We start from the raw sequence: 27,384 nt of genomic DNA on the forward strand, positions 1-27,384 counted from the left end.
CTTTGAAAACGCGCTTCGGACGGCATTTAACGCCCAGTTTCGCACCCTTGGCGATCGCACCAGGGATCAATCTCCTACACCGACAGCTGCTGACCAGGTTCTAGAGCAATAGCAATCATGTCCGACAAGCCCCAGTCTGTCAACCCGACGGACGAAATCCAACCCCAAAACCCTCCGGCCGATACTGAGATGGCCAAGGAGAAGGATCTTTTGTCGCCCGAGGATGGAACAAACGTCAAGAAGGGTCACGGCCTCCTTTCAGTTCCCTCGAGATCGTCATCGCAAAGGAACCAATCGTCACCGACGTCGACGGGGTTGAGTGGGGCGACCGTCAGCGACTCGCGGAACAGCATCGGCAGTCGATCGAAAGACTCCAAAGGCAGCTTCCGGGGACGACGACGGAACGGCAGCACCTCCAGCAACAGGACAGGCGGAGACACAGAACCCACAAACACCCCCGTCAACTCTCAGCCAACATCCCCCGTTACCCCTCCACAGAAGAAAAAGAAGAAGAGTGGTGGCCTGCTCGCATTCCTTGGATGCTGCGTCACACCCGAAAGCCCCAACCCCGTTGACGGAAACGACGAAAACGTGCACAAGCTCGATAAACTACCTCAGCGACCAGCGACCGCCAAGTCGCGGACTCAAACTCCTCAGGAGCAGCCCAAGCCAGTGACGGAAAAGGACCCTCAGCAGCCCCCGGCGACCCAAGAGTCCAAGGAGGCCCCCGTCTCTGGCACCACCGACAACGAAATTACCGTCACGGAGCGAGAGAATAGGGAGTCAAAGCAGTCCCTCCCTCCCGCAGTTACGGTAGAGCCCCCAAAGTCGTCTCCCGCGACGGAGGAAGAGGACGAAGGAAAGAAGGAAGCGCCCGCCGAAACCAGCGACGTTGATATGCGAGATGTTCCTGCAGTTGACGCGGAAGAGGCGGCCGTAGGCGTCACCGCCGAGGAACCGACCCAGGCGATTCCCCCTCCGCCTCCTGGCCCTGGGCCCGCTGCAGTATTGCCTGTTTCCTTCGCCGAGGCCGGCCCTTCGGCTCCCCCACCCTTGAAGTGGCTGTTGCCCCCGATTGCGCCGGAGCACTCAGGTCGAAAGTGCCTAGTCTTGGATTTGGACGAGACGCTGGTTCACAGTTCTTTCAAGGTATGTCCCTCACTTAGCATGACGTGCGACTTGCGCTAATTAAACAACTAGATCCTCCACCAGGCGGATTTCACCATCCCCGTTGAGATCGAGGGTAACTACCACAACGTCTACGTCATCAAGCGACCGGGTGTGGATGAGTTCATGAAGAGGGTTGGAGAGCTGTACGAAGTGGTTGTCTTTACAGCGTCTGTCTCTAAGGTGAGTCTTCCGAATGCGCTCGTCATATCAGACATCGACTAACTGGATTACAGTATGGCGACCCTCTATTGGATCAGCTTGATATCCACAAAGTCGTCCATCATCGATTATTCCGAGAGAGCTGTTACAACCACCAGGGAAATTACGTCAAGGATCTCTCCCAAGTCGGACGAGACCTGAAGGACACTATTATTATCGACAACTCGCCCACCTCATACATCTTCCACCCTCAACACGCCGTTCCTATCAGCAGTTGGTTCTCTGATGCTCATGACAACGAGCTACTAGATTTGATACCTGTTCTTGAAGACCTGGCTGGCCCCAATGTGGCCGACGTCAGCCTTGTCCTCGATGTCACTCTTTGAGATACCATTGTTCTTCCCTTTACTACTACTACATCATCTTCTCTTTGTCACCCCCCTTTCTCACGATTCACAACACACCTCGATCTGCAGAATTGCCATCATAGCGGAAGGCGTTTGGTTGAGAGCTTTCGTTTCCTGGTGTAGATGTACTACTGTCCTAATCTTACATAATTGGGCCTTGGTTGGAGGAACCGGTCCTTTACAAGCGGTTCAAACTCGCACTCAGCATGAGATTTCAAAGGATCCTCGACCTTTCAGAGACCTTCGGAGCAGGCATTGCCATCACATCCCACGGATTCGGAGCAAAAAGATGGAAACAAAAAAGCACGGGACAGCTACTGGAGGAAACACGGGCTCGTCTTCCCCATGGGATGGATATATTGTTGGGGGTACGGAAAGTGGTGCGCGCCCTCTGGCAGGCGAGAGACAGGCGAATCCATCTTGGGAGAAAATCCTCTGGGCCGCTCTCGATACGGCGGCGTGTTGGCGCGAGAAGTGGGTGTCCCGTATAGGCGTCCCGTGTGGATGGCCCGTCTCTGAGGACGGGATATTGCGATTCCATTTGTCTCATGGTTTGCTTCTTGATTCTGCTTCATTTCTTGTTCTTTTTGAATTATACACCCTCATACATGATGGGTCTGCGAGCGGACTCTGGAGCGAGCAAGAGAGCGTTGTGTTGATGCATCAAAAAGATCAGCAGATGTGGAGGCTCCCGCCGTCTCTGCTATACATAGTCTCCTCAAATTGTAAAACCCCCTCCTAAAAACCAATTGTTATATTAGTGCAGGTGACATAGTGACTATTAAAGTCAACCTAATTAATTACTCTATTTTCTGTGTACTGTGCTTCCCGGTTACAGGTGGACTGACTGTCAGTCGAAAGGGGCAATGCGGAGGTGCTGCAAGTCAAAGCTTAGAGGGCGGAGAAATGTTTGGCCGGAGGTCTCCTTTCTGGTGAAGGTGGCCTCAACTCCCTCCCATTCGGGGCCATAATTTCGCCAGCCCAGCTACCATCTTCAATTCCATCCACCATCGTATCCTCTCCTTCTTTTCGCGCCCATTCGACCTTGGAATCCTGCAGCGGTTCTTCGTCACCCTCATTTACAACAAACCACCGATTTCTTCATAATGGTACGCGCGCTCCGTCCTCGAATCCCAAGACGCCTTCGAGCAATTGCACGTGGCCCGTCGCGACACACGACAGCTTAGCGTCGCAAACCACGGGGGAGCTGTCACAGCTGCGCTTTTGCTCGAGCGACTTGGAGCCATTCGCCATCGCCTTTACGAAACCGAACCGAATGAGCTAACGTGAAGCTTCTAGTCTTCTCCTCGCCCCTCCTCTCCCGATAACGCGGCTGCCAGCGGCGCCGCCATCGGCCGTCCTTCCTCCCCTTCCGCACCTGGCGGTCCCCGTACTGCCATCCGACGACGCGCCGCCGCCGACCAGAAGGAGAAGATTGCCAATGCCCGGCCAAGCAGCACCCGAGCCGCTGGCGCTGGCGGCTCCAGCAGCACCATGCTGCGTACGTCCTCTTGTCCCCGTCTAATCTGGTCGCGTGTCATGACGCTCTGGTTTTGACCTCAGTTGGACGTGTTGCTAACTGAATACAGGACTCTACACCGACGAGTCTCCCGGCCTGAAGGTCGACCCCGTCGTTGTCCTTGTTCTGTCCCTGGTGTTCATCTTCAGTGTTGTTGCTCTGCACAGTAAGTTTCACCACCCTTGTGGCGCAGCCCCATTCGCCATTTCGACTAACCATGCTGCAGTTATTGCCAAGATCACCCGAAAATTCTCGAGCTAAATGAGCGATGGTCGATGGTGGAGTGACGGAGGAAGCATGAAGACTGGTGTGCTTTTCACTGTGGCGTAGGTTTTCATCTGGGACAATCGATGATGCGGGATCTACAATGGGCTTAATTTGGCCACATCGGATGTTTGTTTGTTGCACCGCGGTCCTTCGAAGGAGACAGCCTTGTATTATACCATGAAAAACGGATCAAATCATCAAAACTGTACTTTTGGATTGTTCTCAGAATTGGGTTGATCCTTGAACAATGAGGCGATGCACGTGCCTGTGATTAAGGACAAGGATACTATCCTTTCTTGCAAAGCAATTGGGGCCACAATGCCTCTGAATGGGTATCTTCACCTCGCACGCCACAACCAACCATCCAACCAACTGGTACATGTCTGACCTTGGCCAGCTTAATCGAGGGTTTTGACTGACCGAAACATAGAATACTTGTTCAACTGCCACATGAAGAGTGATGAACAGCTGCTATGGTCTTCCTTGTACAAGGATATAACCAATGCTGTGATCTGATTACTCTGGAACCGGTGGAAATGATGAAAGTTTAGATAGGATACGAGCCAACAAGGTGTTCGTGTTTCGAATCAGTTCATTAGTACGGTCGATAGCCATAATATAGGATTCATCCGGAAACTCTAGGCCACGAATTGGGCGGCGAAGAGCTGAGTGACGTATCGCTTGGTGACGATTCGCTAGACGGCGATGAGCTGGGCGGCGAGCAGTCGGGTGACGAGCAGTGGGATGACGAGCAGTTGGGTGTGTCGCGATGGGCTCCGAACTAGGTTCATTTTCAGCCTTTTGGAGAGCTTGCTTAGCATCGGAGGCCAGCGTATTCCAGTTATTAACCTGCTAATATTAGCACTGTACTTCGGGAGGTTTTGGGGACTTTCATACAGTTTCTCCTCGCAAGATCCCGTTGGCTGCGGCCTGGAGGGCGTGGGCTGCTGGGACGGCGGCAAGGGGAACCTGCAAAGTTAGCATGCGACTGGGGAAGTGATACATGGTTACACACGAGTCCGCACTTCCTTTTTCTCCCGCAGCATGTATAGCACATCACTGTGGTGGTGGCTTGAAATGTCAGAACGCATAGGTCAAGGCACGGAGTGAGTACGCACATGTCTGATCACGACATAGTGACTGCGCCCCATGCTCCACCATCTTCAGGATACAGGGAGCGCATGGAGTCACTCGAGGGGCTCCTTTGCCGGGACTGGGTCTCATCCTCTTTCGTGGAGGAGCGGAGCCTGGGCTGGTGTCGCTGCAATCTTCTCCGTGGTTCTGGCTGTGGTCTTCGCCGTCGTGGTCCTCGCTATCACTGGAGCTGTCGATGAGAATAGGATGCTGTAAGGACTGGATTAATCAAAGTGATGCAGAATAACGGGTGAAACGATGATGAGAACTTACGAGTTGCGATAGTGGGTAATTTGCAGTAGTGCTTAGTCCTTCGCTGTTTGGCTCCGCCTTACTTTCGATAGACGCCTGTTAAATGTGAGTAAATATAGAGGTGAGCATGTGAGGGAAGTTTTACCATAGTGAGGTGATTTTGGGGGCAAGGCCGATAATGATGATGAAAAGGGAACTTGAGCGAGGGAGGTGACGGTGTGTTTGCACGTTGCAGTTGATATGACTATGGAATAAAGAGGGACGTGAGAGAGTCTCACTTTAAATGCGCTAGTGCAAAGGCTAACACTTCCTTGCCAGCTGCGCCAGCTGGCAGGAGAGTCCAAGCATTAGGTTTGTCTCTGTCTTCGTGAATTGCAATGAGGAAGAACCAATAGAAACGCGGACAGTTCGACGCAGGGTCAGCTTGAGGCCGGATGGAGAGTGAAGTTTGGAGAAAGTCGAACCTGGAAATGAAGGGTTTTAAAGTATCGAGAAAGCGTGGATAATAGCTCGACAAAATCTCCTCCATTACAACAAGAGTTGAGTATTTGCGAAGCTGGTGTTGAGTTAATTCACAGCTCTGCTTTGTGTTGTCAGTAGAAGTGGAGAAGTAGCATGGTGACAAGCGCCGTTATTGTGTGGTATTGCCGCGGACTGGTGTGAATTTTACATTTATTGGTGTCCCTTTTTGAATAGAGATTCCTACCCCTTTTCACTCTGTACCTCCAACAGTTGATGGGAGGTAAAGCTGTTTGCCTGGCTACCGAGGTAGTGCTATTTTTAGTGACGCGTGGATATGGCGCGGGAGTGGTGTAATTGGCGTGGCTTGGAGCTTTTCAGGTTAATGAAACTAGGCTGACGTCGACGGCTGAGCTCCCTCCCCCACCATCGCTATCCTGCTACCCCCCCATCGACTTTCTCCACGCCATCATTTTCTTGTACGCGCCCCCTCTAAGCTCGATTATGCAGCTTACCTGCCTGCGTCTACATATCTCAGTCTCCTCTCCGTCATGACGCTTGTCGATGAGAAGCAGGTACTGGCGAGGCAGCAGTCTCTCCAGCAGCAGTCTTCCAGCGAACATGTCTCAGAGCCCGTCCTCACCGACGGCTTCCAGCTGCCAGACCTCAACGCGGCAGAGAGCGAGCCTCCACCCTATGGAGACCACCGCGACCATGTCCAATTCTATCAGCCTGGATTTGAGGCTGGTGCAGCAGTAACAGGCATGTTCCACCTCGTCTCATTTCGGTGAGGGGCACAACTGACGATTGCCGTGTAGGTGATGGTCGCGTCAACATCAACATCAACACCAAGAACAGGCGACTTGCCGACCTGCTGGGCCCTACCCTCCAAAGCCAAGTGTCACCCGATGCCGATATCCCCGTACTTCCTCCCGCCTACATCCCACCGAGCCTCGGTGGCCAGCCTGGCCAGGTTCCTCCCCCGCAGCTCAATGTCGTCATCCAGATCGTGGGCTCTCGAGGTGACGTTCAGCCCTTTGTTGCCCTGGGAAAGATCCTTAAAGATACATACGGCCATCGAATTCGAATTGCAACCCATCCCACTTTCCAGAAATTCGTCGAGGAGAATGGGCTTGAATTCTTCAGTATTGGTGGCGACCCCGCAGAGCTCATGGCTTTTATGGTCAAACACCCTGGTCTCATGCCTGGATTCGATGCCATTACCAGCGGTGAAGTGAGCAAGCGAAGGAGAGGAATTCAAGAGATTCTCATGGGATGTTGGCGATCGTGCATCGAAGCAGGAAATGGCCTGGGACCGCCACCAAAGCCTCACGCCAAGAGTGCGCCCCTTGATGCATCGCTGGAACTACAGGGGGACCCATTCGTCGCTGATGCTATCATTGCGAACCCCCCTAGTTTTGCTCACATTCACATTGCTGAGAAATTGGGAATCCCACTGCACATGATGTTCACGTAAGTTGAATTCTCTCTTCAACACTGGTAACTGCTGACTGGGGCAATTAGAATGCCATGGTCACCCACTAGGGCCTTCCCTCACCCCTTGGCAAACATCCAATCTTCAAATGCCGATGATGTTATGACAAACTACATGACATATACTCTAGTGGAAATGATGACCTGGCAAGGCCTCGGCGATGTCATCAATCGGTTCCGAGACTCGGCTCTAGATTTACCCCCATTATCACTAATCTGGGCACCGGGACTACTCGCGAGACTCAAGGTCTCTTGGACCTATTGTTGGTTAGTATGCGAATTTCAAGATGTGTTCTTCTCTAACTTGAATCAGGTCCCCTGCATTGATTCCCAAGCCTAATGATTGGGGAAGGCACATTGACATTGCCGGCTTCTTTTTCCTCAATCTGGCCTCTGCATACACTCCGGACCCTCAACTAGAAGCCTTTTTACGCAGCGGACCTCCCCCAGTCTACATTGGATTTGGCTCCATCGTTGTCGACGACCCTAACGCTATGACTGAAATGATATTCGAGGCTGTGAAACTTTCCGGCGTACGAGCGTTAGTTTCCAAGGGATGGGGTGGTCTTGGAGCTGACGAACTTGGCATTCCCGATGGGGTATTTATGCTGGGAAATGTTCCTCACGACTGGCTCTTTGAGCATGTCTCCTGTGTCGTCCATCACGGTGGTGCTGGAACAACAGCTGCCGGCATCAAGGCTGGCAAGCCCACCTTGGTTGTTCCCTTCTTCGGCGACCAGCAATTCTGGGGTTCGATGATAGCAAGAGCTAAGGCTGGGCCGGACCCTATTCCCTATAAAGATCTGACGGCAGAGAAACTAGCCGAAGCGATTAAATTCTGCCTTCAACCGGAAACTCTGACCCAAGCCACCCAGCTGGGCCAGAAGATCAGAGAAGAAAAGGGCACGGATACAGGTGGCCAGTACTTTCACAACCACCTCGACACAGACAAGTTGCGGTGCTCTGTGGCACCCAGCCGGGCCGCCGCCTGGCGGGTAAGAAGGACTCAAGTCCGACTCAGCCCATTCGCAGCTGCGACATTGGTTGATGAAGGTCTCTTGGAGTATTCCAGCCTCAAGCTGTAAGATCTTTGCAACCCCTTTGAGAGCCGCCAATCCTAACGTGTGACAGGTATCGTTCAACGGAATACATCACTGAAGATCAGCCTCCGGACCCCATTTCCGCCGGCGCATGCTCCCTGGTCGCAGATTTAGGCGGAATCGGAATGGCGATCGCTGACATGCCTCGGGATCTCTTCAAGAGCTTCAAAAAGGTCAAACAAAGCAACGCAGCTCAGTCGCAACCGCAGACACAACCACAGACGCAGCCGGCAGAATCCACAGAGAAACTTTTGCCGCTATCAGGCGAGAGTACAGAACCGACGCCGTCTATCGCGGAGCTCGACTCTAGCTCAGTCCACCCCCCGAGCGAATCCAGTGTTGGTGTACAATCATCAACAATACCTACAAGCCATTCTAACATATCCCAACCCTCCTTGAGTGATGCGACATCCACGATCGCATCATCCACATTCTCCAACTCATTGTCACCAGGGCCGTCAAACCCCCAGAGACCTACCTCTCGTTCTTCAAAGGAGCAGATTTCCCAGGCATTCTCAGACCTTGAGTTCTCCACATCGAACCGCGCTCGGCTTGATGCGGCAGTTGGGACGGGTCGGGGAGTCGGCCGTATTGTGTCTACGGGAGTCAAGTCGCCGATGAACTTCTGTCTTGGATTGGCAAAGGGATTTCGAAACATTCCGAGGCTCTACAACGACGACACTATTCGACCAGTCGAGAAGGTCACAGACCTCAGCACAGGAATTAAAGTTGCTGGCAAGGAGCTTGGCTATGGTTTCTTTGACGGCGTTGCAGGTCTTGTGACGCAACCCTGGAAAGGAGCCGAGAAAGAAGGTGCTCCCGGTTTAGTCAAGGGATTCGGAAAGGGTATTGGTGGTTTGATCGCAAAGCCAGCCGCTGGTAAGTTCTCCAATACTATCTGAAAACAAAGCTGACCGATTCAAGGTATCTGGGGTGTCCCAGCTTACACTATGCAAGGAGTTCACGCCGAGATTAACAAATTCTTCACCAGGAGTGTCCAGAACTATATTATCTCATCACGAGCGATTCAAGGACAGCGAGAGATGCAGGCAGCGTCACCCGAGGAGAGAGCTGATGTTGTCCAGCGCTGGAATAATGCCAAGTACGACCTGAAGAACCACTATGTGTTGAAGAAGAAAGAGAACACGGCAGGAAAACTTCCAGCGAACCAGGCCACATCTGCTAGTGGAGAAGGAGGGCTCGAAGCTCCAAAGACGGGGTGGCTGCAAACCAGACGCATGTCGTTTGAGGAACGGAAAAAGTTGCAGGCTCAAAGGGACGAATGGAAGAAGGGGTACGTCGATGTGAAGCTCCCAGAGTATAACGACAGCATTTCAGATGTGCAAACGATATCGTCGGAGGACAAGGAACTTGAGTTAGCCATCCAGGCTTCAGTTCGGGAGACATCGCATGGCAATGCCGAAGAAGATGCCATGATTGAGGCAGCTATCCGGGAGAGTATTAGGGCTGTGCGTGACAGAGTCCAGTCGACTGATACCGCTGGCCCATTGCCTACAAAGGATATGACTATCTTTGACGACGAGCAATATCAGATCACCGATGCGGAGTACCAGGATCTCATCGAGAAGGCGATCCAGCAAAGTTTGGGCTCCGACGCACCCCTTCCTCAGGAGGCTGGGTTTGTCGAGCTTGATTCGGGAGAAACCACAGTTCTCCCGCAACCTCAACAGCGTGAAAATGATGATGAGGGCGATGCTGACCTTCAGCGCGCTATTGAGGAGTCACGGAATGCTCCTACGGCTCCACCTCCCGACGTGGAGGAAGAGGAGGAGCTGCAGCGCGCCATTGCGGCCTCGAAAGACGAAATGCAACACGAGATGAGCCAACGAACCGAGGAAGATATCGTCATGGAATATGTCAAGAAGCAGAGTCTTGCAGAAGAAGAGTACCGACGGCAGAGGACGAAGGATAAAGGGAAAAGCGCGGAGGATGATGACGACGACGACGAAGAGCTAAGAAGGGTGTTGGAAGAGAGCCTCAAGGTTAGCAGGGGGGATGATTCGGGCCCGTCAGGGATCTAATGGTATCGAGATTTGAGGTAAGGGATGCAGCATGTTTGATGTATTTTTTGACTATAATTGGCGAGTAGGATACCCAATGTTTGCATGAGATGCGAGAACTAGGGATTCCAGCGTATTTCTTGAGTTACTAGGATATGAATTTCCTTAACTTGGTAGCATTTATTCTAGCGATTGAGTTAACATAGGATTCTACGATAAAAATGATTTGCATCTTAAACATGACAGTCGTAAATCCAGTCTGGACTACAGCCCTCCCATCAGATCGTGAAGCTCCTGCTCATCTGCTTTAGTTGCGAAGTACCGGGCGTGGGCCATCTCCCAGAGGACAGCAGCGGACCAGGTATACGAGACCGCGTTGGCGGCCATGAGAGCTGTCTGGGCTGCTTGAGGGAGTGGCCATGAGACAGATATGACGAAAGTGGACTGGATCGAGAAAATGAGAATCCAGAGGCGGGTCAGTGACCATGAAGCATTTGCTTTCTGCGACTGTTAGTTTCTGAGCTTAAGAGGTATGTTGAAAAGGGGCTGTACCTCAACTTCATCAAGCACCGTCTCCCAGAAGTGACTCCGTCGCTCTATACTACCAGCATGCCTTGAAATAACAGTCTTTATGAACTGATCCGACAGGACGATCTTACACCCACGATACCGCTTCGCCAGTCTCGCTGCCAAGACCCCCATGCGCTGTCTGCGCTCCCTCGCCGGCCCTGGCGTCATCATGGAGGCTCGCGCAAGGGACCGGTCGGCGAGGTCCTGGTAGACAAAGGCGAGGTGCGCAAAGTGAAGCCTCGCGATTTTTGCAGTGGTGGGCTTTTGGAGGGGGAGACGGTGATGGAGATAGAGTTGGTCTTCGGTGGTGAACGGGAGGCGTGAGCGAGGGGATGGAGGTTGGGGATAGCAAGTGGTGATGTTGACTTTGGAGGTTTTGGAGGAGGCATCTCTGTTGCGGACCTTTGCGCAACGGGGGTCATCTTCTTGCACTGATGCTTGTTTGGTGTAACATCTCTTGGCCCAAGGACCGGGAGACCGACTGCCTGAGCCAACACTTGCTAATGGCTTTTTCCTCATGGGAGCATTGACCGCGCAATCCTGCTTCCTACTCGTGTGAACCTCATTACTCGGAGAATGAATTGCCATGTGTGTTCGGTGAAAGTAGGAAATCGCCAGAGACACAGCTCGACAGAGGAGAGATATACGCTCCGTCACTCGGTGGATGAGTGTCCAGCACAATCCCAAGGACCGCATAGCATAGATTCTCGCCGCAGAGAGGGCAATGGAAAGACAGTGGCAACAGATGAGCGTTGGGACCAGCAGCCAAGAACAACCGCACATGATTCTAAACCTGAGAGTGCAGAGCCAAGACAGCGCAGTTAAGTAGGGAGATGGGGAAGCGCAATAGAGTCTAGATTAAAGTTAAGACTTTATGGATGGGTTCAGCAATATGAGATGGCATGAAAAATGCCCACTTCATGTATGAATAACACGGCGCCTTGGTCGATGCCGATGGGTGTAGCACAGGTCTCCGGCTTGCGCGGCATCGTCGTCACCAGACACGGTCAACTCCCATCATGTCGCCCTAAACGCCAGGCTATGTTGCCTTTCCGAGACGGACCCAAAAGACTTTGCATGAAACAGTAGCAACGAAGGATCCAGGCCACAACACCAAGTTCCCGACACATCAGCGCCCGCACACGCGAGGCAGACTCGCGTCTCGCGGAACAGCGGCGACAGCGCGCGGCGGAGTCTCCCAGGGCCAAAAAGGAACAAACGTCCTTGTATTAGCGACTCAGCTATATCGCATGGGCGGGTTACCTCCCTGCGGAGGGCCTTGCTGCGGCGGGGGTCCGTTGTATGCGCCTTGTGGAGGAGGGTATCCGCCACCTCCGCCGTTGGCCATGGCGATGACGTCCGGGCGGTTGTCGAGCGGCTGGTGGAAGTTGCAGATGCGGCATGCGACATCGGTGTAACCGGAGAAGGAGAGGGGGATGACGGGCTAAGAGATTCATGTGGTCAGATAGGTTACAGAGTGACTAGAGTGACGTGATGGGCTGTGGGAGAGCGACTCGACTCAACAACGTACAACCCAGCAAAACGTAAACCATGGATTGCTCTTGACGACATTGGCCGCCATGTTCCCGCAGTGGTGACACTGGCAGACCATGCCCTCGTAGCCCTTGACTTCCTTGCGGAAGGTGTGCTCGCCGCACACGAAGAAGAAGAACATGGTGGGCGGCGTCCCGGAGGTCGGAGGTTAGAGGTCGGCAGCCGGAGCGGGCAAACGAGCGAGGCCCGGAAGCAGGCGAAGCGCAGCAGCAGCCGCTCGGATCGGAGATGGAGACGGTCGGACGAGGTGCAGGAGCCGGCGGGATCGAGGCGCGCGCGCGAGGACAAAGGCCGAATGTTGACGGAGGGTTGCGATGGGGGAATGAATGGTGACGGAGGGAGGAGTTTAGTAGCGGAGTTGCACTGCAAGTCGATAGTGGCCTCGTGGTGGTGGTGCGTCGTCACCTCGGCGGGCGGGGAGGCGCAGTGGGCTTGGCAAGCAACCTAAACCGCACTGCACTCACTGCACGGTTGTGACTTGGTCGCTGCAATGTTGATCTTTGCTGAAGATGGTAGAAAGCGAGACACACACGATTAGCCGGGTGGTGATGGAATCAATTGAGCAACTCTCGTCTGATCACCCCGTCTGCAAAATACATGCCGATGACGCCAATGCCCGCTATAGCGCCCGCTACTGTTCTACACCCGCTGCCACCACCCGCTACCACCCGCTAATCCTGCCCAAAAGTTAGTGGACGATGCGCCGATGCGGGCCACCAGGATCCATGCGCGCACGGACCACAGCTTCTACTGAACCACCTTCACCCACTGCGCGCTCTAGGTACCTACGTTAATTAGGTACCTGCGTCATTGGTGAACAGAGGGTAAGAAAAAAAAAGCTAATCTCGACTGCAACATCCTGACTCTCTTCTCTCTCCTCTCTCCGCGACCGTCGACGCCACGACTTCGGGCTGACACAAGGCTAACCCTCGATTGCACCGCAGCACTGCAATCTCGAGATAGCCATTGCGCGGCCTAGCTCGAGCTCTGCCAGTTCGACGATGCGGTAACACACCTCCGCCCACCTCCCCCACCATCAACACCATCACCAACCCGCCGTTTCTCACGACAAGTGACGACAACCGCGCCGCCGCCGTCATGTACGACCTCAATGTGGCCTGGTCGCCCTCCACGACCCCAGACCAGCTCCTCCAGCTCCTCACCCTCGCCTCCGCCCTCGGCTATGCCACCGTCGCCCTCAACCACACCCTCGAGTTGCCCATCCCCGCCGTTCCCTCCGCGCCGTTCCCGCCTGTCTCGTCCGCGAACAAGAAGCTCCCCAGCATTCTCCACCGTGCCACCATGCCCCTTGGCGACACGCCCGCGCCCACTTTCCGCCTGCAGACCCTCGTCGCCGCCTACGACATTGTCGCCGTCCAGCCCCTCACCGAAAAGGGCTTCCAGAACGCCTGCATCAACCTCGACATCCCGCTAATCTCGCTCGACCTCACCCAGCACTTCCCCTTCCACTTCCGCCCAAAGAACTGCATGACCGCCGTCACCCGCGGCGTGCGCTTCGAGGTGTGCTACGCCCAGGCGCTGGCCGCCGACGCCCGCGGCCGCGCCACCTTCATCGGCAACGTTGCTAACCTCGTCCGCGCCACCCGTGGTCGCGGCATCATACTCAGCAGCGCCGCCAAGGACGCGCTGTCCCTGCGCGCTCCCGCCGACGTTGTTAACCTGCTCAGCGTCTGGGGATTGCCGAGCGAGAAGGGCATACTGGGTCTCGGTGCCATACCCCGCGGCGTGGTTGTCAACGAGGGTATGAAGAGAAGCGGTTTCAGGGGCGTTATCGACGTGGTCGACGTCGCGAAGCGGGACGAGGAGGACCAAGGTGAAGTCACCGATGCTCAGACCGGTAAGAAAAACAAGAACAAGAACAAGGGCCAGAACCAGAAGCGCAAGAGCGGCGAGGAGGACACACAAACGATAAGCAAGCGACAGGCCAAGAAGATGAAACTAGCATCAAGGGGCGCGGCTGCAGACAAGAAATGAAAACATTCACCCGGCGTTTGGGAAAGGGGAGGCAAAAGCATGGCATGACGGACAATGCACGCAAAGGTTTAGACTTAATGAGACTCGCTCATGTTATTATCACTTTTTGGAAACAAATCTATATATACATCTTCTCCAAGCGGTATCGCCAAAACTTCCTCGTCTTATATAAAGTGGATCTAATCGAAAATCGACCCCTCGACTACTCGCTAATTTACATGGCCTGAGTTGCCCGGGCTTCGATGCCTGCCGTAAGTGGCTGCAGCTTTCCCAGGTTCAGGACACTGCTGAGGCTCAAAGTAGATACGTTGATTTTGGCTCGGGTCCTGACCGACGACGCCTCTGCTTCTTCCGTGGAGGGCGGGGCCGCGACAACTGATCCGAGTTCCGCCGAAGGGTTAGGTCGAAGACCACCCAGGTCCACGGAGGCAACAAGATCGGTGGGATCTCCCTGAGAGGCACTAGTCTGTGTCATTGTGACCTGGGTATTCATCGACTTGGTTGACGTGGTGGTCGCGACAGATGAAGAGGCAGCAGCAGATGAGGCAGCGTCAGCCGAAGAGGTAGCAGCGGATGAAGAGGCAGCGACAGAGGAGGAGGCAACAGCAGATGAAGAGGCATCAGCAGAGGAGGCAGCGACAGAAGAGGCAACGGTGGAAGAGGCAGCGGCGGAAGAGGCAGCAGCAGAAGAGGTGGCGGCAGTAGTGGGAGCAGCGACAGAGCTGACGGCGTTGTCTGTGTCAGCCGGGACACTAGAAATAGCCGCCACCGATGTGGATGCTGGGTTGGCCGCAAAAGGGTCCTGGTCGAAGGTGGTAGTTGGCAGGGCACTCTGAGCAATGGGAACCGTAGAGACACCGACGCCGTTTTGAAAGGCGACGCTCTCTGTTCCGCTGAGAACGGGATTGGCCTGGGAGGCGTTAGCAACGACCTATTTGGTGGCGGACACGATGGATTCTTACCGGAGTTTCACACGCCCCGGCGACGGTCTCGGTGACCGTGATTGCAGCCTGCCTTGTGTCAGTATATGGTGGATAGTTGAAGATTGATGTGCACTTACCGGAGCCTCGCCAGCTACCGTGACCACCTCCGTCACTGTGAGGGGCTGAACGACCTTGTGAGAGTTAGAATATCGAAACCAAGCGAGCAAGTTCGGAGAGTATGTACCGTCTCGGTGATTGTGACAGCTGCCTGTAAAGAATATTTTAGTACATAGGCCATGAGGGATGCCATGATTTAGGATGCTTACGGGCGCTTCAGCAGCCTGCGTGACGATCTGAGTGATGGTAGTCGCATCAGCGGCTACAGTGACCTCCGTCATCTGCGTTTCCGTCACTTTCTCGGTCGTGGTCTCAAACTCTGTCACGTATGAGAGTTCAAGTCTAGGAAACGACGTCAATGATAAACCCCCAAACCCTATAATTCGACTGCGACTTACCCTTCAAACTTGGGAGTCGTCACCGCAGGTGCAGCACCTGAGACCTGTCTCTTTCCCCAGTGGCGGCGTCCATTCTGACCGCTGGCTCCAGCCTTTAATCCCATTAGCTCATTGCTACCCCGACTCTTGGTTTAAGACACTGACCTGAGCAAGAAAGAAGGACGCGGCCCAGAAGCTCTGAGTGATTATCCTCATGATGAATTCCGATTACTTGATGTCAATGTCTTGATATGTTCCTACGATTTGCGCAAAAGAGTGGTACACCGGTCCAGCCGTTGATGTTGGGTATAGTTGGGGTCAATCCGAAGAAATCGAAGGAACGCTAGGCCGTAGGTAGAGTCGATCGTCGAGGTACGAGATGGTACCTAGGTTAATAGATTAAACGCTCGTGGCGCGATGCCTGTATAGGCTGGAGAAGGAAATGTTTGCCCGAGGCAGGTAAAGAAAGGAATGGAGGAAGTGAGTCGATATGTCGTCAGGTCCTAGCCCGACGGCACGGAAACGATCAATGAGCGAGGGAAAGATTATCTACAACGGAGAATAGGAAAAGGGAAAAGGGAGATCGATGGGAGGGAAGAATGGCACCATGAGACAAGTACTACGTACTCTGGAGAGGGCCCTCAACCTCCCCCTGGCATGTTACGAAAAGCCGTTCAGTAGGGCAACTGTGGTACCGGCGCCAAGGGAGCTAAGAAGGCTGTCTCGGGTTGGCATTCTGAATCTGGGGGGTCGAGACTGAGCCTCAAACGGGGATTGATACTGTGATGGTTAGGCAGGACCAGGGATACCGGTTGGCATGGCCAGGGGTAGATGTGGCGGGAGTGTGGGTGGGCGGGCTCTTTTGAGACGGAGTCCTGACAAGCGCTTGCTCGATGGAAGGCTGAGATGGTCATGAGGGGCTGTGACGTCGCAGTCTGGCTAAGCAGAGACGGGACGGTTTCACATGAATGCCTCAGTTTTCGCAACTTTGGCCGAGTTTATATAGCAAGTGGTATAATCCCGAGAATTACTCGTCTTGGAAAATGAAAGAAAGAGCCTTGAGAGTCAGGTCTCGAGGAATGACAAGGACCGGGATATGATGAGCAAGGGGCCACACCCACATCACCTGGTCTCTCAGTCGCCGATTGCTGGAATCGACTCTTTTGCGCTGATGGGGGGCTGCAGTGGCGCCACGGAACAGGTGCCATGGCCAGAGGGCCAAGAGGTACCAGGCGACGGGAATCAAACGCGTGGTGAGGGCGCGCGAGTGTCAAGGTGGCCGATCCTCCCGCAGCAGGCGCTGAGATGGGACGGATTGTGCAGCAGATGCTAGCGTAGCGCATTGGGAGGGCGAATCCGTGAGCGCTGAGCGTCGAGACTCGGGAGCCAAGATGGCGCTTGCATGGAAAGCGAGATGATGGCTGGCCTGGACTGAAATGAAATGAAGAAAAAGGGTCCTGCATGAGAAATGCCATCTCGGCATTATGTACCAAGAGCCCACCACGGCCTCTTCCCATCGCGACGGGGGGGAACACACTCGCCTCGCTGCACTGGACCGTCAGTCAGTCGGTTAGGCGGTTCGAGGATACTGTACAACTCGGACCCCGGCACACGCTTGTTCGTCCCCAGTGTTTCGGAGGCTGTGCCGAGCCAGCCACGTTGGGCGAGTTTCCCCATCAACAATGCAACTCGGCGTCGGTTCCAGGCGACGGTTCCAGGCGACGGGGCTCCGCTTTTCCAGCCCGGTCGTGTCATTGTCGAAAGTGGACGGACAGGCTCAGGGCATTCCGGTAGCACAAGGTGGGTGAGAGGAAGAAGAAGAAGAAAGAATGCCAGGTTTAGGTCGGTGCTGGCGGTGATTGCGGTACTCACTGCACGTGACCCCCCTCGAGGCAGATCTGCCAGATCTCGAACCAACTAATACACATGGAGTTTAATTTACTGCATTGTCAGGGCGCATGGGAGCAATAAACTTAAGGTACGCAGTAGGCGCATCCGCTTTAATAGATTGCAGGTGGTCGACTCGATCCGCTGTGATGCCCAAGATTCCATCTTCGTTCTAGATCGCGACTAACAGCGTGCAAGTACCCCGCCATACAAAATATCATGGCGGATACTTACCCGCGACTTGTGGTCTCGATGATGACGACATTAATTCGCTCCGCCATCGACTGCGAGATCAAGACGCTTTAAAGACATTTGAGGCGCGCTGTTCTACCGTCATGTAGTGAAGTCCGTATTGTCTCTATTTCACCGTGATTTTCCTTCCTGTGTCACTTATTCATCCTTCGCATATTCATCTAATCTCCTTGCCATGACTGTCGTCCATGTCCTCGACGACTATTACCTAGCAATCACAGCCATCATCACTGTCGCCTACCAGCTCTTCTTCTTCGCCATCGCATTCACCTTCAAATTCGACAAGCTCACTGGTCGGTCTGATTCTTCCTCACAGTCTCAAACAATCCAGGCTGACAATCCATAGACTTCGCAGGCGGCACCAACTTCGCGCTCCTGGCCATCCTCACTCTCGCATTCAGCGGCCATCACCATGCACGCCAAGTGGTCGCCAGCCTATTCCTGATCGCCTGGGCGCTCCGCCTCTCTGGATTCCTGCTCTTCCGCATCCTCCGCACCGGCAAGGATGACCGCTTCGACGACAAACGCGACCGCTTCTTCCCATTCCTTGGCTTTTGGGTCTTCCAGATGTTCTGGGTTTGGACCGTCTCGCTGCCTGTAACGTTGCTCAACTCGCCCGCCGTCACTCGCTACCCCCAACACCGCTTCGGGACGGGTCGGGACATTGCGGGCATCGTCATGTTTGCAATTGGGTTCGTCATGGAGAGCGTGAGTGATGTGCAAAAGTATCGCTTTCGGAAGACGCACAATGGGAGAGATGTGTGTGACAAAGGCTTCTTTGCGTGGTCGCGCCATCCAAACTACTTTGGGGAAATCCTCGTTCAATTTTGTAAGTTCGCTCTCTAGCCAACTCAAGCATCCGCTAACACTCCCCAGCCATCTACATGATTGCCGTTTCCTCCGCGGCAGATGGATATGTCGGCGGCCAGGCTTTCAAAGCCCTCTATGCCAGCATCGTCGGGTCCTTCTTTCTCACGATCCTCCTCATGTTCGTGTCTGGATTGACTCTATCTGAGCGGCCCAAAGCCAAGACGCGGTACGAGAAGGACCAAAATTGGGAGGGATACAAGCGCTGGCTCAACCGAACCAGTATTCTCATCCCATTCCCACCAGCACTGTACGAGAAGATGCCCACCGTCCTGAAACGGACAGTGTTCCTCGAGTTCCCCATATATGTCTTCGATCCCGCGAAGCACTCCGACGTAACCAGGCCTGGTGGGTCAGCAGGAGAGGATCGAGCTAGAGAGACGAATGGAGATAATAGAAGGAGCGTCGAGGAGACGTTGGTATAAGACAAATAGCCCCGTTTATTGATAACTCCTGTCATGAGATTATGAACCTAATATACCCAACTGTGTTGAATGCGCCTGTAACCACCCGCAAACTTTTCTCTTGATTAATGTTGAATGTCACAACTCCGTCAACTGCGTCAGCCATCACTCGGCCCAAATACATCACTACTCCATGGGCGACCCAGGCACACAACAGCAAAACACACCAGGTATCTCGTAGGAGCAACGCACGCACAAAACAGCAACTCTACCTCAGCCTATGATTTAGTCAGCTCACAAGCACTCGTCGCTTGTGCCTGATGGCAGCCGCCACTACCTTGCAACTCGCCGGGTTGGTCCAGTTCCTCTTGGGTGCGGCCGTAGTCGGTGTAACCCGACTCCTCCGAGTGCGTCTCGGAGCCCTCGGGGATGGGCACCATGGCCGTCTTGGTCCAGATGTGGATGGCGCGCTTCCAATCGAGCCCCTCGAGGCAGCCTCCTTTTACAGAGACGACATTTTTGGTCTGGGACTTGAGTGAGTGTCAATTTTCTGGGCATGTTTGGTGATACTTTATCAAACGGATGGAGGTTCCTTCGTACCGGAGTGGTGTGAATGAGACGGGTTCCGCAATTTCGGCAGAAGTAGCTGCGAAGCAAGCCTGTTAGTGTGTGGACCGATTGCAAGCAGGCGTCTCAAGAAGGCAATTATCTTTTACATACCAATACAACTTATGCCCTGAAGCCGTGGGTCGACTATTCGCGGCCGTTAGCTCAGTTCTCGAGTTCTCACTACACAGTCTTCCCCGCACAAGCGGCGCCTACCTATAGCAGCTCAACAGCTCCGATTCGGGCAGACTGAAGCTCGGGAAAATGGCCGAGGTGCCAAACGCCGAGCTCGTCTGGCGGCGACACTCGGAGCAGTGGCAGATGTAGAGGGCGAGGGGTTGCGGGAGGGGGGTCGTGAAGGACACGGACCCGCACTGGCAACGGGCTTCCATAGTGAGTAGGTTTGTGATTTGGCGGTTAGGGGAAACTAGGCAAAACAGGCTCGATTTTTTCGTGAGCTACGACGGACCATTAAAAGTCGTGGCTGTGGCGAGTTGCGAGTCTCAAGTCGAGTGTGAGTTGGAGATGCTGCAACTGTGGGGCGACGAGCGCGGCGGGGTGAAGCCACAGCGAGGTGTGGGGGATGACGTTGAGGCTGCTGACACCAATTGAAAGCGGACAGTCCGGGGCCGACCAGGAAAATGGCCAGGTTATTGAAAGAGGAAGAATAATGATAAATCAGGCAGAAACCGTCGTTCCCGCGGCATCAAGTATTTAATACATTCGCACAGCAATTCGGACTCGGCCAATCAAGGACCAGTCACAAGTTGCGCGCTCTAGCCTCGCTGCACGGAGTCACAGGTTCACAGACGATGCGGGTATCGCAATGCGCCCTGCTATTACACGCCGACGGCCGTGAAGCAGTGACGTGCGTGCGACGTGACTCATGCCGCCGGGCGAGAGTCGCGAAGTCACATGCGTTCGCGGCGCTCTGCAGCAGTTCCTTCGACCAGAGCAGTCTAGCGTGTCGGTTCAGCGTCGAGGATTCTCGGACGAACAGCCCTCTTTGCCCCAAGAAGGCTTACGCACGGCAACGGGCAGACCGCGGGGCCCCGAGATGAGATCCGATGGTCGGCTGCAGGCTTGTTCACCGCAACAATAAAACCACAATACGACGCAATTGAACAAGAGATGACTAGATGGGTGGGTTAATTTGCTGTAATCATCTCGTCTCGCATCCCTGGCCCCCATAATGCGCGTTGCGGCGCCAGCTGCGGGCCGGACACCGGAGCTTGGAGAGGATATGACGTCGCAATTGACGGAGTCAGAGTCGTGGAATAGCTTCTCTGCTTATTGCTTCGCGGCTGTTTCAACCACCCACCCGCGGATCGGAAAAAACCTCAATTGACGGATGTGTCGGATTTTGCAACTTGGTATGTATCATGACAGGTATGTTGATGTAATAAACAAACTCCACCCTAATCGCTTCCGCAAAAACAATCAACGCCTTCAGACTCCCAGCCATGTACATGATAGCGTTGATCAGAGTCATAACCAGAAGAGACGCGCCAACCCCCACTCAATCAATGCTCACTTAGACCCTGCAGATGCTTCATCCCAATCCCCTGCTTGATCCACTCCATCTTCTCTTGCAACTTCTCTGCACACTCGACCCTAACCCCTTCGAGTCCGGGAGCCGCCCTCAGCTCCTCCTCCAGGGCCGCACACCACCGCAGCTTGTCGCCCTTCTCCAGCTCCCGCGTCACCAGCTCCATCTCCACCCGCTCCAGCTTGCCCATGCGGCTCAGGCCGTTCGCGATGCGCTGCCGCGACAGCTCCTGGAGCTCCGCGAACCCGCCGGCCGCCTTCTCCGGGCCGGGCCCCGCGTTCGACGCCATGACGCCCGTCGCCGTGCCGCCGAGCACCAGCTTCATCCGCAGGCCACGCACCCCCGGCGCCCAGTCGTCGCACAGGGCGAGCCACTCTTCCTGGCCCGCGCCGCTGCCGCCGCCGTTGCCCACGAGGTCCCGCGCCAGGATCTCAAGCCGCACGAAGCGCATGTCGCGGCGCTGCCACGGCTCCAGCGCCCGTGTGAAGGCGCGGGCCGCCCAGAGCCCGGATGCGAACCAGTTGACAAAGACAAATTCGTTGGCGGTGAATGGTAGCAATCGTGATTCGTGGTATATTTGAGAGTTGGACTGGAGGAGGCCGGTCGGGAGGCCGGAGAGAGGTCGGAATGGGGAGAGCATGTCTGATGATGGCGATGTAGATGCTGGCTTGGGCTTTGGAGTGTTCGGTTCATCGGTGGTCGGCTCGTCGCCGTCGACAACTCGCCGAAGAATGTACTGGCAGTGTACCGGGGTGGGATACCACGGCGCCAGCTGTGCGTGCCGTACGGGGCACATGAGATGCAGCCAGCGGTAAATCTGAAGTCGGATCTCGGACGGCAGGTCCAAGAAGCCCGTGATGCTGGGCTCTCCTGCGCCGGAGGTAGAAGCGCAAGTGGAGCTCGGCGCCGGGGCTTCGTCGCTGATGGTATCCACTACCGCCGACGACCCGCACGGCACCTCGCAGCGGTCCATGTCCATGTACGAATGGAGGTTGTCTTGGAGGAGGCAGTAGTCCATCATCTGGCTGAATGAAAACATCGATGGAGAGGAAAGGGGAGAGGGCGACAGAGCTTCGCAATTGAGGGTAAGCTCCATCGTTTCCCCTCCCGGCCGGACCCCCCGCAAGCTATCGGTATAAGTAAACCACCATCCAGACCACCCCCATCATGACGCCCACCGGCCCTCGCAAGACCCAAAAGCCCGGCTCAGCTGGCACACGTGAGCACTAGCGGGCGGCGTCTGCCGTTGGTCCACGGGGAGCGCGAAAAGCAGTCCATTCCCAAGGAGCAATGACGAGGCGTTAGCATGGCGCCAAGGAGGTCTCGCTGACGACATGTGGTGGCGGCGTCGCCGTTTCCATTGGCGAGACAGCACCAATGTTGAAGCAGCGTCAGCCAACCTCGGCGACGTGTACTTAGGTCAGCTTATCCCCCAGGCCGACAAGAGAAGGTCGAATTCACATCGGGGTAGTATCTGATGCTTGGTGCTGATTGTGGCCGGCGCGTAGAGCAGCTGTCGCTGGTTGAGATGCCTCGCCAAGCGACGGATCCGCTGTCATGATTCAATCATAATGTCTTAGCTCCAAAGTTACAGGTCAGATGCCCCTCTTGCCACGCACAACGGGAAACGTCAAACCGCTCAGCTGGGAGAGGGAAAGACAAAATCCATGCTGCGCCGCAGTTCCGTTCTAGAACCAATTGCGAGTCAAATATGAGACGCGGCGTCCATCCAGATAAGGCAACAAGGGATCATTGGCGAATATATGATCAACATCACTTGTTCAAATTCCTGCCAGTTTTGCCAATTGCTCAACTAGCCTTAGACTCTCGTAGTCGAAGCTGAAAGGTTGCTGGGAGGACATAATACAAAATTGAGAGCAAGATTCGTGGGATAAGATTCGTGGCAGTGCGCCATCATTAGGTCTCAGAACAGATTACCCAATATCCCCATATCGTAAACGTATTGCTGCGGACAGCCTTTGTCGCAGTCTCATGGTATCATGTACAATATGTAGGCCTCAAACAACTTCCCAGCTTAGCTCTAGCCCTAGAGCATCCTCGGTCCGGACCGCTAGCCACCCCCTTTTGCCATTCTTCGTGACGTTCTCGATGCTCGACCGACGTCGGGTGCGTAGCCGGCCATCCTACGAAAAACCGACGCCCTGCATCGGCTCGGGGGGGATGTTGACGCCTTCTAGACCCTTCTTGACGCCCACCTTGCGCTCATACTCGACGTTCCGCGGCACCTCAAAGTCTCCCCTGGCCGCGAACCACAGCATTGTCTCCGGCTCGGGGCCCCTGGCCAGCTGCGCGGCGGCAGACTCGCCCTCACCGCCTGCATTGTCGTCTTCCTCGTCGTCGCTGTCGTCCTCATCCTCCACATCCCGGCGCAGGCCCGTCCGCACGCTCTCCGTACCGGCGGCGCGCTCCTCGGCCGTGTACACGTCACCGGCCTCGTCACGGACGTACTCGGCGATGCGACCGTGGGTCCACTCGCGCAGCTCGTGCCAGATGTCCTGCAGATCCTCGATACCGGCCGGGGTGGCGAGACGGGCAGTGTCGCGACCGTCGGCGACGAGCTCCTCGACGTCCGGCTCGAGCTTCTTGCGGAGCAGCTGCGTCAGGACGTTCTCCTGCGTGCGGCCGGGGTAGTTGGTCGAGGGATGAATGGCCATACGAGTCAAGATGTCCGAGTTCTCGCTCAGGCTATCGAGGACGGTCTGTAGGTTGCGCTGCAGGATCTGGGCCGATGCCTGAAGGGAGGATCTGCAGTTGCGGTGAAGGTCAGTAACCCGTGAAACGCCGACTTCAAACGCCGGAACTCTGGAGGACGTACGGAGGCGGCAGAGGGTTGCTCTTGATGAGGTCCATTTTCAAGCTCTGGATGCTGCTCGACAGCTGTGCCAGCCTGGCCAGCGTCTGCTCGAGCGCCTTGAGCTCATCGTCGTCCAGTCCCAACGTAGCCATTGTAACGGACGAAACGCAACCGCAGACTCAGACGAGTCCCTCCCTGTAGCACCCCGGACGTTGCGCAGTGCGATGCTTTCGCAATGGTTCACGGTGCAAGCAGAAAAGAAGGGAATGGAACAGGGCTAGGACGCGTCGGCGCAAAAATGACGAGGAGAGGCTGGAGGCGACGTACCTTGCTCGATGGCGGGGCTCTCATTGAGCTGGGCCTACAAGGCGGGGCAACCTTTGTCTACGGGGCGGCCAGTGTGCAGTGAGCGGTAAACGCACTGTACCAGCGCCCGCGCACTGTACTAACAACTCGGGAGGATATCAACCTACTCCGGACCACAACGATTCATACTTCCAGCATCAGAAGTGGACTACTAACAACCAAGAAATCACCTCGTATTTCTGCCTCCCCCACCGCCAGTCTCTTGATTCGACACACAACGACCCGATAAACTCCCCGAACTCCCCGCTGAGGATCCTGTCGTGCCAGCATCCCCGTACCTGCGAATACACCAACGCCCTCCCCACAGGCCCTCATCCGCCCACCCCATGATCCATCCAACATATCCCATGGTCCAGTCGCATCTAGAGGAGGCTCTGTAGCTTGCCGGCCAGGGTCCTGCAGCCCTTCCAAAGCTAGCCGCTAGAACGCTTGGGCCCTGGACTGCACTCCCCGGATCCACGGTTTCCCGTCTCTAGCCACTCCCCCGGATCTCCGACGCACGTCATCTTCGCCCCTCTTACACCTCCAAACGACATCGACGCCAAAATCACACAATCGATGAAAGCTAGGGTCTACTTTGATCTCTACCCCTTTTTCCCGCGCCAGACAACCAGGCGAATCGAGCAAGCGCCCCGCGCGACACGCACCCGCACCCGCACTCGCACGATCGATCGTGGCGCTTCATGGTCCCAATTGTCCGGGGTCTAGTCTCTGCTGCGGCGGCGAGCGGCGAGCAGCGGCGGCAGTTTCTGGTGACCTGGTCCCATTCTCCCTTGCTCCCGGATCATTCTCACCGCTCTTAATTCTCAGATTACCTCATACGTAGACCGGTTCAATGACGACGACCATGATGAAACGAAAAGTGCCATCAGGTGTCTGGACAATTTGCCCTGTCGCACGTAAGTTAGCCTCAGTAATCACCCAAGGGCAAAGCCATCTTCATGTGTAAATTCACATCTCATCCCGTCATGCTTACATCTGATTTGTCATTTTCATTCTCATTGTAGTTCATATCACAATATCTAACACGCTTTTTGTAAACCAATATCACGCAGCAAGATCCCAAGTGCCAGGCTTTGCAAGCGAACGTAACCAAGCAAGAATCGCTTCAATGGTATCCCAGGCTAAGCATTACAAATGCCAGAATGCAATCGCCAAAACATTCATCATAAAATCTCCCCTCATCTCCCGCATTGTCCGTCTCCTCCGTCTGGGTCAGCATCCCAGTCACCGCCACTCTTAATTACGCGTCGACGAAACCGCCTTGCTCTCGTAGCCGTTGGCGTCCACAATCGGGAACCTAGCACGGCGCTCAAGGTCGTCGAGATCCATGTAGGAACGGATAAACCTGCGGGGGCACATGTTAGCACGTCTTACGCTTTGCCAGTGATGCAATCTCAATGTGGCTTGGAAGTGGGGTATCAGGGGCAGGAAAGACGAATGGATGAGTTTGACTTACTTCCTTCGGCCGTCATCGATGGGGTCGAAGTCCCAGCTGGTGAACTCGCCCTCCTTGAGGGCATCCCATACGACTCGGCGAGAGCGCTGCGACGCAAACACCTTGTTTGTGATGTCTTCAAAGTCCCACTTGGCATTGGCCTCAGCCTCAAAGTTATCAAATGTCTCCTTAGCTTCCTCTTCCTCTGGGGTCTGAGGAGCAATCTTCTTAAAGCGGGCCAAGTTGTTCAGCTCCTTGGGATCCCGCTCCAGGTTGTAAAGCTGGGGTTCGTCGGCGGGGCAAGTGATGTATTTCCACGCACCCCGGCGGATCATCATCATAGGGCGCACGGTTCCCTCGCCCGTGTACTCGGCAAAGACGGTGTCATGGCCCTCGCGACCTTCAAGATGGGGCAACATACTGATGCCGTCCATGGGCAGGTAAGGGGCAGGCTTTGTACCGATGAGATCGCAGATGGTGGGGAGGAGATCGAGAGTCGACACGCTCTGAGTGACGCGATGAGGCGTGAATCGCTGGGGGTAGCTGACCAGCATGGGAACGCGGACCGACGACTCAAAGTAGCTCATCTTGTACCAAAGGTTGCGTTCGCCTAGCATGTCTCCGTGGTCACCACTGAAGATAATAATGGTGTTGTCTGCCAGGCCGGCATCCTCCAGAGTCTCCAGAAGTCTGCCAATGCAGTCGTCGACGTAGCTCACCGAACCGTAATAAGCGCGCTTGGCCCGCTTGATCTGTTCGTCAGAGAAATCTTGGTCCCAGAGATCGCAGACCTTGAGGAGGCGCTTGCTGTGGGCGTCTTGATCCTCTCTGGCGATGCGGACTTCGGGTAGGTCGATGTCAACGTCTTCATAGAGATTCCAGTACTTCTTGGTGATGGTGTAGGGATCGTGAGGGTGAGTGAGAGAGACAGTCAGGCAGAAGGGACGCTTGTTTGGGCCCTCGCGAACGTGATCCCACAGATACTGGGTGCTCTTGAACATGACCTCCTCGTCGTAGTCGAGCTGGTTGCTTCGTCCGCATGGACCAGCCTGGAGAATAGAGCTGGCGTTGTGGTACCATTCGAGGCGAGTGTCAGGCTCATCCCAGTTGACGGCCCAACCAAAATCACCAGGGTAAATGTCACTGGTCAGGCGCTGCTCGTAACCGTGGAGTTGGTCACCGATGAAGTGCATCTTACCAGCGAGGGAAGTGTGGTAGCCCTTAGAGCGAAGGTAGTGAGCATAGGTGGGCACATCCGAGCCGATCTGGGCGGCATTATCGAAGGCACCAATCTTCATAGGGAGAAGGCCACTGATCAAGCTCATGCGCGAAGGTGCACAGAGAGGAGAGGGGCAGTAGGCGGAGTCAAACTGGACCGAGGTAGACGCCAAGCGGTCGAGGTTGGGAGTTTTGATCTGGGAGTTGGGGTTGTACATCTTCAGCTGGGGAGCGGCCAGTTGGTCCGCCATGATGAAGAGGATGTTGGGTCGGGAGGCATCAGGAGCAGCGGCAGGGCTGGGGTTGGCCGTCTCCGCACCCGTGGAGGCAGGGAGGGAGTTGAGATCGGGCGCCATTCTGACTGGGAGAGAGGATTCTTCTCTTACGGCTTGTTTGTCAAGTGTAGTCGTATATTTCTCTCTCTTTGTGTGCTAGGGTGGTATTGGAGGAGCGTGTGTAAGTCG

The 27,384-nt window shown here is 55.1% G+C and overlaps 14 protein-coding genes across 14 annotated transcripts; 5 read left to right on the plus strand and 9 right to left on the minus strand.

Moving 5' to 3' along the window:
- Positions 1-117: 117 nt before the first annotated feature.
- BGZ61DRAFT_476383 (HAD-like domain-containing protein) lies at positions 118-1,715 on the plus strand (the record flags this gene model as incomplete). Its single annotated transcript, XM_046248800.1, has 3 exons — positions 118-1,149; positions 1,201-1,350; positions 1,404-1,715. The coding sequence occupies 3 exons, from the start codon at positions 118-120 to the stop codon at positions 1,713-1,715; spliced, it is 1,494 nt and encodes a 497-aa protein (XP_046105940.1).
- A 964-nt stretch (positions 1,716-2,679) lies between these two features.
- BGZ61DRAFT_209147 (Sec61beta family-domain-containing protein) lies at positions 2,680-3,630 on the plus strand. The gene is made up of 4 exons (XM_046237991.1): positions 2,680-2,845; positions 3,036-3,237; positions 3,326-3,421; positions 3,482-3,630. Exons 1-4 carry the CDS (start codon positions 2,843-2,845, stop codon positions 3,514-3,516), a joined length of 336 nt encoding a protein of 111 aa, XP_046105941.1. The 5' UTR covers positions 2,680-2,842; the 3' UTR covers positions 3,517-3,630.
- A 972-nt stretch (positions 3,631-4,602) lies between these two features.
- BGZ61DRAFT_476385 (uncharacterized protein) lies at positions 4,603-5,056 on the minus strand (the record flags this gene model as incomplete). Its single annotated transcript, XM_046248801.1, has 3 exons — positions 4,603-4,875; positions 4,930-5,004; positions 5,054-5,056. The coding sequence occupies 3 exons, from the start codon at positions 5,054-5,056 to the stop codon at positions 4,603-4,605; spliced, it is 351 nt and encodes a 116-aa protein (XP_046105942.1).
- Positions 5,057-5,794: 738 nt separating this feature from the next.
- On the plus strand, positions 5,795-10,125 carry BGZ61DRAFT_209208 (uncharacterized protein). Its single transcript, XM_046237992.1, has 6 exons — positions 5,795-6,129; positions 6,186-6,840; positions 6,892-7,128; positions 7,175-7,942; positions 7,993-8,840; positions 8,919-10,125. Exons 1-6 carry the CDS (start codon positions 5,919-5,921, stop codon positions 10,001-10,003), a joined length of 3,804 nt encoding a protein of 1,267 aa, XP_046105943.1. The 5' UTR covers positions 5,795-5,918; the 3' UTR covers positions 10,004-10,125.
- A 121-nt stretch (positions 10,126-10,246) lies between these two features.
- On the minus strand, positions 10,247-11,071 carry BGZ61DRAFT_530928 (uncharacterized protein; the record flags this gene model as incomplete). The annotated part of the gene is made up of 2 exons (XM_046253633.1): positions 10,247-10,483; positions 10,535-11,071. The coding sequence occupies 2 exons, from the start codon at positions 11,069-11,071 to the stop codon at positions 10,247-10,249; spliced, it is 774 nt and encodes a 257-aa protein (XP_046105944.1).
- Positions 11,072-11,789: 718 nt separating this feature from the next.
- BGZ61DRAFT_530929 (uncharacterized protein) lies at positions 11,790-12,227 on the minus strand (the record flags this gene model as incomplete). The annotated part of the gene is made up of 2 exons (XM_046253634.1): positions 11,790-11,996; positions 12,084-12,227. 2 exons carry the CDS (start codon positions 12,225-12,227, stop codon positions 11,790-11,792), a joined length of 351 nt encoding a protein of 116 aa, XP_046105945.1.
- A 691-nt stretch (positions 12,228-12,918) lies between these two features.
- On the plus strand, positions 12,919-14,223 carry BGZ61DRAFT_448779 (RNase P subunit p30-domain-containing protein). Its single transcript, XM_046245516.1, has one exon. The coding sequence runs from the start codon at positions 13,205-13,207 to the stop codon at positions 14,099-14,101; it is 897 nt and encodes a 298-aa protein (XP_046105946.1). The 5' UTR covers positions 12,919-13,204; the 3' UTR covers positions 14,102-14,223.
- Positions 14,224-14,315: 92 nt separating this feature from the next.
- On the minus strand, positions 14,316-15,734 carry BGZ61DRAFT_530931 (uncharacterized protein; the record flags this gene model as incomplete). The annotated part of the gene is made up of 7 exons (XM_046253635.1): positions 14,316-15,011; positions 15,064-15,111; positions 15,162-15,215; positions 15,269-15,292; positions 15,351-15,483; positions 15,540-15,631; positions 15,684-15,734. The coding sequence occupies 7 exons, from the start codon at positions 15,732-15,734 to the stop codon at positions 14,316-14,318; spliced, it is 1,098 nt and encodes a 365-aa protein (XP_046105947.1).
- Positions 15,735-16,477: 743 nt separating this feature from the next.
- On the minus strand, positions 16,478-17,474 carry BGZ61DRAFT_209212 (uncharacterized protein). Its single transcript, XM_046237993.1, has one exon. It carries the CDS (start codon positions 17,033-17,035, stop codon positions 16,517-16,519), a length of 519 nt encoding a protein of 172 aa, XP_046105948.1. The 5' UTR covers positions 17,036-17,474; the 3' UTR covers positions 16,478-16,516.
- A 159-nt stretch (positions 17,475-17,633) lies between these two features.
- On the plus strand, positions 17,634-18,968 carry BGZ61DRAFT_387510 (uncharacterized protein). Its single transcript, XM_046242763.1, has 3 exons — positions 17,634-17,950; positions 18,004-18,486; positions 18,534-18,968. The coding sequence occupies exons 1-3, from the start codon at positions 17,833-17,835 to the stop codon at positions 18,947-18,949; spliced, it is 1,017 nt and encodes a 338-aa protein (XP_046105949.1). The 5' UTR covers positions 17,634-17,832; the 3' UTR covers positions 18,950-18,968.
- Positions 18,969-19,206: 238 nt separating this feature from the next.
- Positions 19,207-19,926, minus strand: BGZ61DRAFT_530933 (Mss4-like protein; the record flags this gene model as incomplete). The annotated part of the gene is made up of 4 exons (XM_046253636.1): positions 19,207-19,458; positions 19,529-19,574; positions 19,649-19,681; positions 19,751-19,926. 4 exons carry the CDS (start codon positions 19,924-19,926, stop codon positions 19,207-19,209), a joined length of 507 nt encoding a protein of 168 aa, XP_046105950.1.
- Positions 19,927-21,081: 1,155 nt separating this feature from the next.
- BGZ61DRAFT_290259 (uncharacterized protein) lies at positions 21,082-21,933 on the minus strand (the record flags this gene model as incomplete). Its single annotated transcript, XM_046238566.1, has 1 exon — positions 21,082-21,933. A coding segment is annotated over one exon (852 nt), but the record flags the coding sequence as incomplete, so codon positions are not given.
- Positions 21,934-22,910: 977 nt separating this feature from the next.
- On the minus strand, positions 22,911-24,368 carry BGZ61DRAFT_448786 (putative RNA polymerase II mediator complex component Med8). The gene is made up of 2 exons (XM_046245517.1): positions 23,920-24,368; positions 22,911-23,849 (listed from the first exon to the last, which is right to left on the minus strand). The coding sequence occupies exons 1-2, from the start codon at positions 24,048-24,050 to the stop codon at positions 23,228-23,230; spliced, it is 753 nt and encodes a 250-aa protein (XP_046105952.1). The 5' UTR covers positions 24,051-24,368; the 3' UTR covers positions 22,911-23,227.
- Positions 24,369-25,503: 1,135 nt separating this feature from the next.
- BGZ61DRAFT_349477 (alkaline-phosphatase-like protein) lies at positions 25,504-27,276 on the minus strand (the record flags this gene model as incomplete). Its single annotated transcript, XM_046240151.1, has 2 exons — positions 25,504-25,612; positions 25,724-27,276. 2 exons carry the CDS (start codon positions 27,274-27,276, stop codon positions 25,504-25,506), a joined length of 1,662 nt encoding a protein of 553 aa, XP_046105953.1.
- Between the last annotated feature and the right edge of the window lie 108 nt (positions 27,277-27,384).

Source organism: Ilyonectria robusta (genome assembly GCF_021365365.1).
Source record: "Ilyonectria robusta strain PMI_751 chromosome Unknown BGZ61scaffold_7, whole genome shotgun sequence".
Classification (NCBI taxonomy): Eukaryota; Fungi; Ascomycota; class Sordariomycetes; order Hypocreales; family Nectriaceae; genus Ilyonectria; species Ilyonectria robusta.